Consider the following 13,786-nt stretch of genomic DNA (forward strand, 5'->3'; position numbering starts at 1 on the left):
TCTGTGGTTCATTGCATCCACAGATGTGGAACCCATGGATACTGTGGGCTAACTGTATTAATAAAAAAGTGGAAACATCCTAAGTTTCATGGGTGTTTACATTGGTCAGCAACTTCCTTCTGAAGAAGTATCAGAATTTGTGAGCAATGTTAATATTTTTGTTTTCTCACTAAAAGCCACAGTTCTGAATAGAGGTTTTTAAAAAGCCCTAGCAAGGTTTCTTTAGCAATGAAACTAACATTTAACTGTATCATCAGCTTCGTGTTACATCTCTTTCCTGACGGTTGGGTGAGCCCTCCTCGGATGCTTGCTTCTGGCTACACGCCCCTTTACCCTTTTCTCTGCACTGTTTTCATCTTTATAAAGTCAGAGTTGGTGTCTATAGGCTCTCTACTGCCACATTCAAGACCTGCCTCGCTCAATGTCACCTTCAAGATGCAGAAATAGGGATTTGGGAAGGGGACTGTGAAATTTTCGAAGTCTTCCAAAATACTTTGAGAAACTATATTTGGAAGCACTTTGGGGGGAGAGGTTGGACAGGAAGGGTCTTCAGAGATCATCAAATTCAACTTTCTAAATCCTAAGGAGGAAACCGAGACTCTAGGATGTGAAGTCCCTTCTCTACCAAACTAGAATGGATGCAGGAGGAATGTCTGAGGTGCAATCCTTATCCTTTAGCAAAGGTGTCCTCTGCGTCTTCCTTAACCCATCTCTTGGACCTCCAGAAAGACAGCTGAGGATGGCAAGGGGAGTCTGGAACCACTGGAGTCGCCCCCAGCCTCCTCCTTGGAGGGCCCCCATGAAGGAGGCCCTTCAGTGACAGAGATTGAGAGAGAGGGAGGGCGAAAGGAAGGAAGGGGAGCCAGAGGTGGGAGTGGAAGAGGCAGCCTCGCCTGGGGCTGATTGGCTCCCGAGGCCAGGGCTCTCCAAGCGGTTTATAAGAGTTGGGGCTGCCGGGCGCCCTGCCCGCTCGCCCGCGCGCCCCAGGAGCCAAAGCCGGGCTCCAAGTCGGCGCCCCACGTCGAGGCTCCGCCGCAGCCTCCGGAGTTGGCCGCAGACAAGAAGGGGAGGGAGCGGGAGAGGGAGGAGAGCTCCGGAGCCAGAGGGCCGAGCGCCATGCGCCGCGCCAGCAGAGACTACACCAAGTACCTGCGTGGCTCGGAGGAGATGGGCGGCGGCCCCGGAGCCCCGCACGAGGGCTCCCTGCACGCTCCGCCGCCGCCTGCGCCGCACCAGCCCCCCGCAGCCTCCCGCTCCATGTTCGTGGCCCTCCTGGGGCTGGGGCTGGGCCAGGTCGTCTGCAGCGTCGCCCTGTTCCTCTATTTCAGAGCGCAGGTGAGTGGCCACCTTCCCAGGGGATCGCGGCTGGGAGCGCCTATCTCCTTCCCCCGCACTTGGAAACTGAGTCTAGCGGCAGGGCTGGGCCCCCCAGAGCTTGCATATTCCGGAAGGGAAAGTGACTCTGAGAGAGGAAGTGTTGAGTTTGGGGACAACCTGGCGCAGGGCTGTCGGGCGCACCCTGCTCTCTCTCCGCGCACGTACCCCAGCTCCTCGGTGCTCTGGGGGCGGACTCCCCTGGCCGGACGATGGGTTTGAATCTCACCCCGTCCCTTCGCTGGGAAACAACACTGGCCTCTCACCTCTTCTGGTAGTGATTGCATACTTTTTCTCCCTGTCATTTCTCACTTGAAGTTAAGAATCAACTTCTGTTCACGTAGGAAAAAAGTTGAGCGCCTTCACTTGGGCATCTACCTTTCCCTTCCCGCCCACCACCCGGCGGGTTTCGGTTCCTGCGCCTGGCTGCTCTGCAGGTGTGCTGGGGCCACGGTGCTGGAGGGCTGCGCGGAGCGGGAGGTCGCGGTGCTCGTGCCCAGGTCGCCCAATGGGTGGACAGAATGACCCGGCGCGACCAGAGAGGCGCGGGCTCGGAATGGTGGCTCTGCGGCTGTGGCGCTGTCCTGTGGGGGGGTGAAGGAAGAGGGACAGCCCCACGTGCCTGCTAGGGATGTGGGCGGAGGAAGGAAGCGAGGTGAGTGTGATGGCACAGTGTTACTACAGTCTAGCAAATAACCAACCTTCGGAAAGATGAAGAGGTTTTTTGCACGACGGCTAGGAACTGCAGAGAGATAGTAGGAAGGAAGGGGTAAATTTGTAATATTATGCTTTCTGGTGGTTTATGCTCTTGTGTTTTCTTGGAAATTGCAGTGCAGTTGGTTGGATTCATTCAAATATTCTTGTCTGGTGCTGTGAACTCTTTCTCAGAGGAAGTGGGGGGCTGACTGTGCATTTTTTTTTATGGGAAAAGAAAGTTGGGTTTGGACTACATTCGTTTTCAGATTCAAAGGTGATTACTAAACCAAACGGGATGCATCAAAACATGGCATTGCTTGGATTGTATGGTTTTTTGACATGTGCCAATGTCTCGAACTCCATTACTTTTAATCATAGGCTTTTTGTTAAGTATTCATTATCCGCTAGTTTGCATTTTCTAGAACTAGTGTGATTACCTACTTAAAGTAGAAATGCAATGAGCCACACTTCAGAAAATCTGCATTAAATATAATCTACTCATTGAGAGTTTTGTTGTTTCTAAAAAGACAACTTTTGAGTGGTTTGCTTGCAACACAGATAACAAATCTATATGAAAGTGACTAAACGTCTTTCTTTCATTGGAGTGTGTTGCAATAAGAATGGCTTACCCATTTTCTCATCCAGCATTTTGTTAATAACCCCCATTTAGTGCTTGTGCATGGAGTGCCAGCGTTGTGCATGGCACCGTCACCTGCGATGGAATGAGTTAAGAATCATTTATTCAACAGACAGTGTCCACTTACTATGGGCATGGAGCCAGATAGCAGAGTGGTCTAATAAAACCATTAAAATTCTTAGTCAAACAAAAGAGCAACAATCAGAAAAGGGATCAAAGATGCAGTAGTTCTCCACTGTTTATCTTTTCTAACACCTTCGGGATATGGCATTTTCATTGCCATAATAGTGAAGAGAGTGTCCAATGTTGAAGGAGCAGTAGGAAATGAAGGAGTTCTAGGAACCATGAACAGCTTGGCTTGGCAGGAGCTGTGGAAATCGGTGGCATGGCTGTGTAGGAAAGAGTGACCTGCTGGGCTCTTGTTAGAGTTGTTCAGCTTTTCCCTAGGAATTCTCAGTGGTCCCCGTGGTTGAGGAGTCAGGGCTTTCAGTGATCTCCCATCATCCTTTAGCAGTCTTGATGCTGTATGGATGATAGTGAAACATTCAGAACCCTTTTTCAAAGTAAAAGTAAGTCTAGCCAGAAAATATTCCTTTGAAGAAATTAATGTCATCAGACTTCTGGGTACGGTTTTCTTAAATACCATGAAAATTCGGTTCCTTTGACTTGTGCAAAATAATTTAGCTATTATTCTGGACCCAATTTTGTATTGCATTTTAAAAAGGCTATCTCCTTCAGTAAAGAAAAAATATTAGGAACAATGTGTTCATATGAATATACCACTAGATCGGGATGCATTTTACTGGATATTGTGTCTACAATTGTTACCCAAAGGAGTCCTAATCATTTTGAGATACATTCTGAAATATTTACAGATAAAACTGCTTTGGTGTCTGGAATTTGTTTCAAAATAATTTCTGGTTGCTTACAGATGAAAAAAGATTTGCCATACATTGGTAATAGCTGAAGTGCTGATGCGTGCCTGGGAGTTTACTCTGTAATTCTTTCCCCTTTTATGTGTGTTAGAGACCTTCTTTCCAAGTCTTAGCTAAGAGAATAGTCTCCATTTGACTTGCCGCTGATTTAACATTTTCACTTATATCGGCTTTTTTGGGTTGGAACTTGGTACCAAATAAATCAGTAGTTTTTTGATTCCCACTAAAGTTGTGAATCAACTATCTGAGGTTTCTAAATGCATTTGAATGAGAACAAAGTATCTAGTAACATGTTTGTAGTTTACAGTTAAAAATGACGGATTAGTTTTATAGTTTTTGTTTAAAGGTGGAGAAAAGAAGGTATGCAAGTCCTCAAGGAAAAGCAGTTTGAGTTTTTAAATGCATTTAAAAGAATGCCCAGAATAGTGTAAAAATTACGGTGACTGTTAAAAAATTTTGTTTTCTTAAATGTTTGAATAGATAAAATTGAATCAGCCTCCTAAATGTTTGCAGATTGCATGTGCCTAGATGTAAAAAATACATATCTACTAGATCCGGTGTAGCTTGGCTTTTCCCCCACCACCCTGCCAAAGAGAAAATAGTGTGTGGCTTCTGCTATATATTTACCACATAGTATTCATACTTTGGTTTACAAAGAAAAAAAAATAAAAACCCTTTCAAAAAGTTGCTCTGTGTGTGTGTGTGCGTGTGTATGTGTCTTTAACATCCATATAACCATATTCAAAGCTTAGGGTTTAGCTATAAAGATAAACTTTTCAGAAAACTGAAGATGTTTTGCGCTTTTAACTTCTTCCCTCGATCCCCCAATATGCACAAACCAACCTCCCTGGTTGTTTTTTACCCAGGACAGCAGTCACTACTGAAAATCTGATGTAGAGGTGTGCACTGCCTGTTTGAAAACACAGATAACGAAGTAGCACAAACGTCAAGCATCCTGCCTCATTTAACCCTACAAATGATTAAGTTTCAAGGAAGTTAAAAAAAATGAGACAGTGTATTTCGTAGGCACCACATTATCTGACAAATGCATTTTAACAGTCCATTTTGTCAGATTTTCAAGATTTACTTAATGTTTTCAGACATGTCTAAGTACAATGAATTCATTTGTTACTCAGTTTACTGTGACTTTTGGTTGAATTTCTGTGTTCCTCAATGAAGTGTAAGTTCCATGAAGACAGGGACTGCTTGCTTTGCACACCACCTTATTCATAGCATCTAGCCCAGTGCCTGGCATGTCTAATTTACTGCAAAGTCTTTTCTAATGATTTGCAACACTACAGATATGCCCATTTCTGATTGTAATATGCAAATTATCAGATTAGTGGCTAAAGTAGTATCATTTTTCAATCACGCAATCCTCCAACCAGACTAATGTGTGCTAGTAGGTAGGTTGTTGGGTAGGTGATACATTCGTTCAGTCAGTTCGTGGGCATTTGCTGAGGGTCCGGCATCAGTCTGGCTCCCTCCCTGCTCTGCAGTTCCTTCAGCTTAGAGGCCCTCATTTACCTGTGTGTGTGGCTGGCCTTGCACCCTGAACCTCTCCTCCTCCGTTTTCTTCTAGTCTCCATTTTCAGGAAAGGAGAGCTGCAAGGGCATTGGAATGAGAAAGACATGTGGTAGGTTAAAAATAAATTTCTAATGTGTGATCCTTGAGTAAACAAAATAAATGAGTATATTAAAAGCAATTACTCCATGCATTCTTGATTTCTTTTGGGAAAAAACAGTGGATGGGGTTTTATACATATTTTAGCTCTAATGCTGCCTTCCAAAACAGTGGTTCTCAACTGCACATTGAAAGTATTTGGGAAGAGGTTTAATGATTGGACACTTCCCTTAGGGATGTTGATGAAATTGGCCAGTGAGGGGGGGGGTAGGAATGAGATGGGATCTGGGTGTGGGCATTTTTTTAAGAGAAAGGGGACAAAATCTTTGCATTGTACTTATTTGCATCAAATCAGTAACCATTATTAACTGTTTCAGTATCTTTGTACTAATTGATGTTACTTGTGAAACAGTTTTAAAATTGGTGTCAGGGAACTTTGGAATCGTTTCAATAGTAGAAAATCTATATTTTAAAGCATGACTTCTCAAACTTTAATGTGTATAAGAATCACCTGGGATCTAGTTAAAATGCATATTCTCAGGCAGTATGCCAGGGTGAAGCCTGAAATTCTGCATTTCTAGCAAGCCCTCAGTGAGCCCACGATGCTACTCATTGGACTACCCTGAGTATCAAGAATATAGGGTTCAGGTGCAGTGGCTCATGCCTGTAATCCCAGCACTTTGGGAGGCCAAGGAGGGAGGATTGCTTAAGCCCAAGAGTTCAAGACAAGCCTGGGCAACACAGCGAGACCCCATCTCTACCAAGAAAAAAAAAGAAAGAAATTAGCCAATTAGCCAAGCATGGTGGCCTGCACCTGTAGTCCCAGCTACGTGGAAGGCTGAGGAAGGAGGACTGCTTGAGCCCAGGGATTTCAAGGCTGAAGTGAGCTATGATTATGCCACTGCACTCCAGCCTGGGTGGGGGTGACAAAGCAAGACCCTGTCTTCAAAAAAAAAAAAAAAAAAAAAGGAAAAGAAAAAGAGAAAGAAAAATAATAAAGGGGACTGCTGCTTCTCTTAGACAGCTCTTAGCTTGTCAGCAGGACTCCAGCTTAACCTAGGGTCCCCAGGCATTTCCCCACTAAGGCCACATTATTCCTTTGGCTCAGCAGTTTTCTGGTGGTGCGTCAGTTCAGGCCTTTGCATGATTCTTCTTTCCTGAGGTCTAAACCCAGTGACCCTTCATATCAGTTGCCTGGACTTTTCTGGTCTTGTGGGATACACACTGGCATAAGTAAGCGTTTTTTTTTTTTTTTTTTTTTTTGCAAAGTGTCTGATTGAAAACTTTCCTTGTATAAAAATTCACATATTATGACTTGTATTAATTATTCTAAAGAATATAGGAAAAATACAGATTGTACACAGTTTTGCTTCACGGTGGTATCTCTTCCATGATGATTATAGATAGTCCTTATATGTGCAAGACTGGAATAATAAAATTTGTATTAGTGAGTGTACATTTGTTAAAAGGCTGTCATTTCATTTTGAGAATCTCAGATATGGATAGGCTCTTTTTAGTTTATTTCTAATGGTTGGTTAATAAACTAACACATCATTCTGATTAATTTTTAAAAGAGAGAAAGAGAGACTTGTCATTAATTTGACTGAGCTTTGTAATCTCACGTAGCTTTTCTTTTTCGCTTAGTTTGTACATGCTAATAAGAAAATGCAGGTGAAGTACCTTGAATATTTAACAAACAAAGAGGACAAGTTAAATTCTCATTATTAAAACAGGTGATAGCTAATTATTGTTACCCTTTACTTCGCAGTTGAAACCACCACAAAGGCTTGGAAGGAGCAGGCAGACAATTTTAAAGAGTAGTGATTAAAGATATTCTAATGCTGGACACCTATTCTTAACAGGCAATCAGCTAATTACTCAATGGGTATATTTTGGGTGGGACAATTCCTTACATTACAGGAATCTTAGCATCCCTCCAGCACACGTCTGTAATATCTGTTCATGCAGCCTCCCCACCCTAATGTGATGACACCAAATATCACCTGCATCCATTCCCAAACACCCGCTGACAGGTATACCATTCCAGCTTGAGAAACACTGACGAGAGGGTCAACAAAAAAGACAGATGACACGTCTGACTTCAAGTTTTGTTTGGAGGTAAAAAAGTGGATTTTTCTCTCCCTTCTTTGGCTGATTAAGGAAAAAAGGCCAGGCAAACATGGTGGTTAAAGATGATGTTGATTTCGCCTGTTTTATATAGGTTTCATGCTTTGAATTTCAAAGTGGGCCTCATAATCCCATCTAGCATGTTGCATATAGTTGATTTAAAGACAAAAAGCTTCCTCTGCCTTCAGTGACCACATGTGATTTCCTTGGTGCCCCTCCCCTCTATGAACACTTTCATGTTGTTAGACAATTTTGACAATTTCCCCCATGAATCACGCACATACACTTCTGTCATTTTTAAAAGCCCATCGCAGGACTAACTGTGCCTTGTCCTGTGGATGATAGTCAGTTACTCGTTCAAATGAATTAGAAGTCAACGTTTTCACCATCTTGAGGTTCATTGTATTAACTATTAATTGTTGGGGACATAAAGACTCTTGCAAGTATGAATTTTTTGTTCTTAAGTCACACTGTATTAAATAGCAGGATGACTAGTGATAAGCACTCTAACGTCCTTACTGTTTCTCCTCCTCAGATGGATCCTAATAGAATATCAGAAGATGGCACTCACTGCATTTATAGAATTTTGAGACTCCATGAAAATGCAGATTTTCAAGACACAACTCTGGAGAGTCAAGATACAAAATTAATACCTGATTCATGTAGGAGAATTAAACAGGCCTTTCAAGGAGCTGTGCAAAAGGTAAGTCCACATTGAGGCTGATAAGTCAAGGGCCCTTGCTGACTCTACCAATACTGAAAATTAAAACTGGCTAAGTGCTGTTGACTCTGCTCTTTTTATTCTAATAATTTGTAAAAGAGCTACAGGGAATGCTTTAAAGAGATTAGCAGAATAATTTTGAAGTTGGTAGTGATTGATTATGGCAATCAGGGACATTCATGCAAACATTCTTTTCTTTCTTTTCTTTTTTCTTTTAAAGAGGAGGGATTTAAAATCACACTTAAATTCACACCTTAAGACTAAGGTGGCTGTGGCCTGTCTGTGAGTCAGTATGCTAGTTTGAATTCCCTGACCTAAAAACCATCCGCTCAGTTCACAGGACTTTCTGGTAGCTGTTTCCTTTCTGTTTGGCTTCGTAATGGCAGGGCCCCTTATTCCACATCTGTTGATCCAGGGCTCTGATGAGAAGCAGTTGTAACTCTTGGTCCTTTGCTGTCATCTGTGGTGAAGTAGGCAGAGCAGGAAACAATGTGAGATGGAGATTCTGTGTCCGTGTTCTCATTTTCTGGGAGAGCTGAGTGACAAGAGAAGAGTTAGGGACAGAGAAGACCAATGACTTCTCTTATACCGACAGCCCCAGTTGGGAAACACTGTAATAACTGCCAGTTTTACTTTCCTGGACAAAGCCACTTGAGAATTCTGCAGCCCAAGAATTATTTTACTCACTGACTCCACCAAGACCCAGGTAGAACACAAACAGTGACCCCAGTGCAAAACCTGTGTGTACGTTATATACCTGCATGCATGCATCCACTTCTACATCCCAGCCTCTATGCTGCAACTCCCTGGGTCTCTGGTCATTGCAGAGTAACTCTTGAAGTTCTCAAAGCCCTTACCTCTAAATTTAATTCTAATGTAGTTTATTTTTTAAAAATCCACATATAGTAATATAATTATTTAAAAAGAGGACATGTGTCAGAGGTAGAGGTAGGAAGATGTAGCTGTTTTGTAAAGCCAGCTAACAAAGGTGAACGTCTGTAATACCATCAGAGGTAAAGGAAGGAAGATGTAGCTGTTTTATAAAGCCAGCTAATGAAGGTAAACGTCTGTAACACCCTGATAGTTGAGATTTGCTGTATTTTATCGAATCTAAGATACCAATTTTCAGCCTACTTTGTTATTTCATGCATCACTAAGAAAGAAGAAACTGTTGATTAAAAAAATTAAACATGATCATCATAGGTTCTAGTTGTATCTTAATTCCAGAGATATCAAAATGTTAAAAATTGTGCATTATAGAATGCATGAAGTACCTGTTAGTTTAATGTGTCTATAAGAAAACACATTGCCTATGAAAATTACTTTTTCATTATCATTAGTGTCTAGGTGTTTGGCTTCATGCAGAATAGATGTATATGTTTAAATTCAGTGATCCTTAATCTTACAGTGTAATTTTTGAGCTACAGCAACAGCAATTCTGTTAATCTATTCATTTTTATTGTTCTGTTTTATATTTCATTTTCATTCGTTTGCTTATTATCCCACTTGTGAAGCTTATCTCTTAAATACTGAGTAATCTGTCTATAAACAACCTATTCACATGCACTAGGGGCAATCTGCTAGTTCAAAACGGCATTTCATATTAAGGCAATTCTGGTTGGGCAAAAGATTGTGCCCTAATGTTCTGTTTAGATTGACTCATGTAACTCCTCAAAATGATGAGATAAACTTTTTATTTCATTGGTGTGCTGGTTCTTAAAAGTTACCCTTTGAGTTCCTTATGGAAGAATAAGTATGGAAAATCAGCCAAGTTAATTCTGAAAATAAATAATATTACGAACAAGGGCAGGCACGGTGGCTCACACTTGTAATCCCAGCACTTTGGGAGGCCGAGATGGGAGGATCACGTGAGTCCAGGAGTTTGAGAACATGCTGGTCAACATAGTGAGACCTTCACCTCTACAAAAAGTAAAAAAAAATTAGCTGGGCATGGCAACCTGTGCCTGTAGTTCCAACTGCTCAGGAGACTGAGGTGGGAGGACTGCTTGGGCCTGGGAGGTGGACGCTGCAGTGAACTGCAGTTGCACCAGTGCACTCCAGCCTGGCAGCCTGGGTGACATAGCAAGACCCTGCAAAAAAAAAAAAAAAAAAGAAAGGAAGAAAGGAAGGAAAAAGATTATTAACATTATTTATGAGACTGCAATAGTGGTTCAATACCAACGGGTTAAAGGAAAAAAATATATTATCATCTTATAGATCCTGAAAAGTGATTGACAAAATTTTGCACTATTTCTGATGTTTAAAATCCATTAGAAAACAGAACTGGATGGATTCTTGATGTTATTACGAATGTAATAACTTTTTATGTTTTTACATAAAAGTAAAATTTTAAATTACTTTTTACATTTAGTTTTAACTAAAAGTTACCTAATGATTAAACATAAGAGCATGTTTCTTAAAGTCAGGAACATGACCAAGATGCCCACTGTCCCTACGTTATTTAGCGTTGTTCTGAAGGTGCCAGCTAATGTAATTACACAAGAGAATGAAATAAGAAAATATATATAGAGAAAAGAGGGCAGAATTTGCATGTGATATGATTATATACTTAGGAAAATTCAAAAGAAGCTGAAATGCTACAAGCAGGATAAAATAAATCAGTTTGTAAAAATTAATAAGTAATAATCACTAGCTGTCCTTATTTCAAATAACTAGAAAACATGAGTGAAAGATTTCATTCATAATTTTTAAATGCTCTAAAAATAAACATAACAAGAAATGTACAAGGCTTATAGGAATAAAACTAGAAACCTCTACAGAGGCATTTAAAATACGATTGGATAATGTAAAGACATAACTATGCACAGTCATCATAATTTTTGAGGTATAACTTGGGCCAAGGACAGCAGACAAATCCATGGAAGAGAACAAGCGGCTTACTGTGTGTCTCTCTGTGTGTGAATGTATGTGTGTATATAATTTAATATAATACAACATTACTTTAAATAAGTGAACATATTCTGAATTCTTAAAAAGCATATTGTTCATCCTTTTTTAAAAGTTATAGTAATTTCTCTTGTCCTAAGTAAAAATAAATCCCAGATTGAGAGAGTACTTGGTAGCCAATTGTTGCTCACTGGCAATAGTGTCCCTTAACACTTAGTGTGGCTTCACTGAACTTTTCTACCACCTCCTGCCTCATCAGAACATTATCCCACTTCGTTTGCGATTTCTAAGTGACTCCTTAGGTAGTATGGCTAAAAAATTTGTGTGTGAAGGTGTTAGTGAGCAATAATGGCAGAATTTTCACTATTTTAGGATCCTTTTGGAGACATGATGCCTCATTCCAAATGAGTAACACTAATAATGAGAGATTCACTACTTGGCAAACCGTAAGGAGAAAATTGGTGGTCAGGCAAGAATAATCAACTGCGCTTATTAAGGGCACGTAGTCTTAATTATACTGATAGGTTATTATGACTCACAGGATGAGTAGAACTTTATTTCATCAATTTCACATTTGCTTTTGTTTTGTTATAGGATCTTAGCCTTTTTGCATAGGTAATAATATCAGACACAAGTCGTCCTTTTTAAAGAATTATAAATTAAAGCTGTTATACCAATGTGTGTTTGGAGGTAGAAGATGCCATGTCTTCCCCTTAGACAGGATCTTTAGGAAAGAGACAAGTCTTATTTATACCTTATCATTAGAATCAATCAGTGTTCATTAAGTGCATGTAATGTGCTAGGCACCTTGCCATGTCTTTCCCTATACCCAAGGATTTACCCTTCTCTTACTCTATTCAGATAATTATTTGCCAAATGTGTTATCCTTTGATGAGGATTATCGGTTAATGTGACATTCTACACATCTTGCCAAAATAATCAGATTTCTCATTTCTCTTGCCAATGCTAAAAATAGGATGGATGCATTAGGCATTCTTAAGTAAGTTTGTACCTTAGTTTTATTTCTAATGTAGATATTGAGTGAACCCTTAAAACAAAATTACATGTGTGGCTGCAATCGTTATTGGGAGATCAACCCCTCCAGTGGTAACAGATACCAGACATAAGCACAATATCACATTATATGTGTGCGAAAAGTGGTGTTTACCCAACATGTCTTTGGTCAGACATGTAATGCTGTTTTTTTCCCCATTTTTGTTTGTGGCTGGGTTTTCTTGGCTTCCCCCACCCCCTTTAGCACAGAACTCTAAAAGCCTCTAAGTGATCCAACCCTACCAACCACAATTTATAAAGTCTATCATAACAGTCTATGACAATAAAGAAAACACTAGCACAAATATGGTGTCTGATTTATAAAGTGATTCTTGTTTCCAGTTTTGGCAGCCTCCCTGCTTCTTCCAGCCGGGGGGTGAGGAAGGAGTGAACTCAGATCCAAACGAGGACTCCCAAAATGGCAGAGAGGACACTCAGCCCATAGATCCCCTGGCCAGACTGGGTGGAAAGCCATCTGTTTATGCACTTACTATACATTCTGAGCACTTGAGCTGTGACTGCACTTGACTTTAGTGTGCTGGCTTGTTAATTTCACATTGGGTACCTGTTTGCAGATACCTTCCTGAAATTTACTTGCAAAGGTATTTGAAAGAATGATGTGCAGGAGAAAGGTCAATAAACAAATTGCACAAATCACATTCTTCTCCAAAATGGGATGTTCAGTGCATTAAAGATGATCCCCTGGGATGTGGGAAAGAAGCATAGGGACTTTCTGTATATGTATTTTTTAATATTACCTTTTAAAAGCTGTGCTTTAGTATTTTGGAATGTACAAATATACGAGAGTGATTTTTTTTAATATTTAAATAAATATGTACATTTCAGAGCATGAAAAATTTTTTCCCTGATGGAGCTGCACAGTCAGCCATTTTTGAAGATCATGGAGTGAAGCTGCAAGCTCCATCAGGACAAGGGCCGCAGCCATTTTGCACACATCTGAATATATCACACTTAATTTATTCTCAGGAATGAATGGAGAAAAGCATGAACAAATGATCAATGACTTATTGAACTCTGTAAACTAATATTTTACATCAACCAACTCATAAAGCCATTCAGAATGTTATAAGCCTTGTTCTTATTTATACGATGCTGTCTTACCAGTCCTACAATTGATAATTAGGAATATTATGGCCTGAGGCAGTAATGCTTCAGTACAATAATAACACAGGTTTATTTTTGTTAGAAGTTACCCCCAGCTGGCCCTCTCACATCAGTCACATTTTCATCAGGCTTCTTTGCCCTGCATAACCTGACTGCTATGTAGAGGTGGGCTTATAATGTGAACCAAAAACATGATTCTGGCTCCATATATGAGTTAAATTTTATAAACTCTCTAACTTCCCTCCAAAATATGAAAAGCCAATGGTATTGTAATGACTGCTGATAAGTTATCTTGTTGTCATATCCTCAACAAACCATTCCCTGGAGTATAAGCCTTTGAGTCTCTAAAGACTTAACTGGAGAACAGGAAGTAAGACCAGGGAGCCATAATTATTAAACAATTCATTCTTACCTGAAATTCTTTTTTATTCCCTGGGAATCAGGTACCTATTTGGCCTCATCTTCAGAATTCATAATGTAGAATTCAGAATTCACAATATCCTCTGATATTAAGATTAATATACCCAAAGATTTGTAGCACTTTGATCCTCAATGAAGTATTTGCTGTTATTTGGTATAGTCTGAGC

General features: G+C 40.5%; 1 protein-coding gene across 1 annotated transcript in view; it reads left to right on the forward strand.

Annotated features, from left to right (window-relative positions):
* Window positions 1-407: 407 nt before the first annotated feature.
* Window positions 408-13,786, forward strand: part of TNFSF11 (TNF superfamily member 11) — a 34,354-nt gene continuing 20,975 nt past the window's right edge. Inside the window, exons 1-2 of the mRNA XM_004054434.5 lie at window positions 408-1,335; window positions 7,929-8,096. Coding sequence (XP_004054482.1) covers window positions 1,117-1,335; window positions 7,929-8,096 — 387 coding nt within the window. The 5' untranslated portion in view covers window positions 408-1,116. The remainder of the gene's footprint in view (window positions 1,336-7,928; window positions 8,097-13,786) is intronic.

This window comes from Gorilla gorilla, chromosome 14 (assembly GCF_029281585.2).
Source record: "Gorilla gorilla gorilla isolate KB3781 chromosome 14, NHGRI_mGorGor1-v2.1_pri, whole genome shotgun sequence".
Taxonomy (NCBI): Eukaryota; Metazoa; Chordata; class Mammalia; order Primates; family Hominidae; genus Gorilla; species Gorilla gorilla.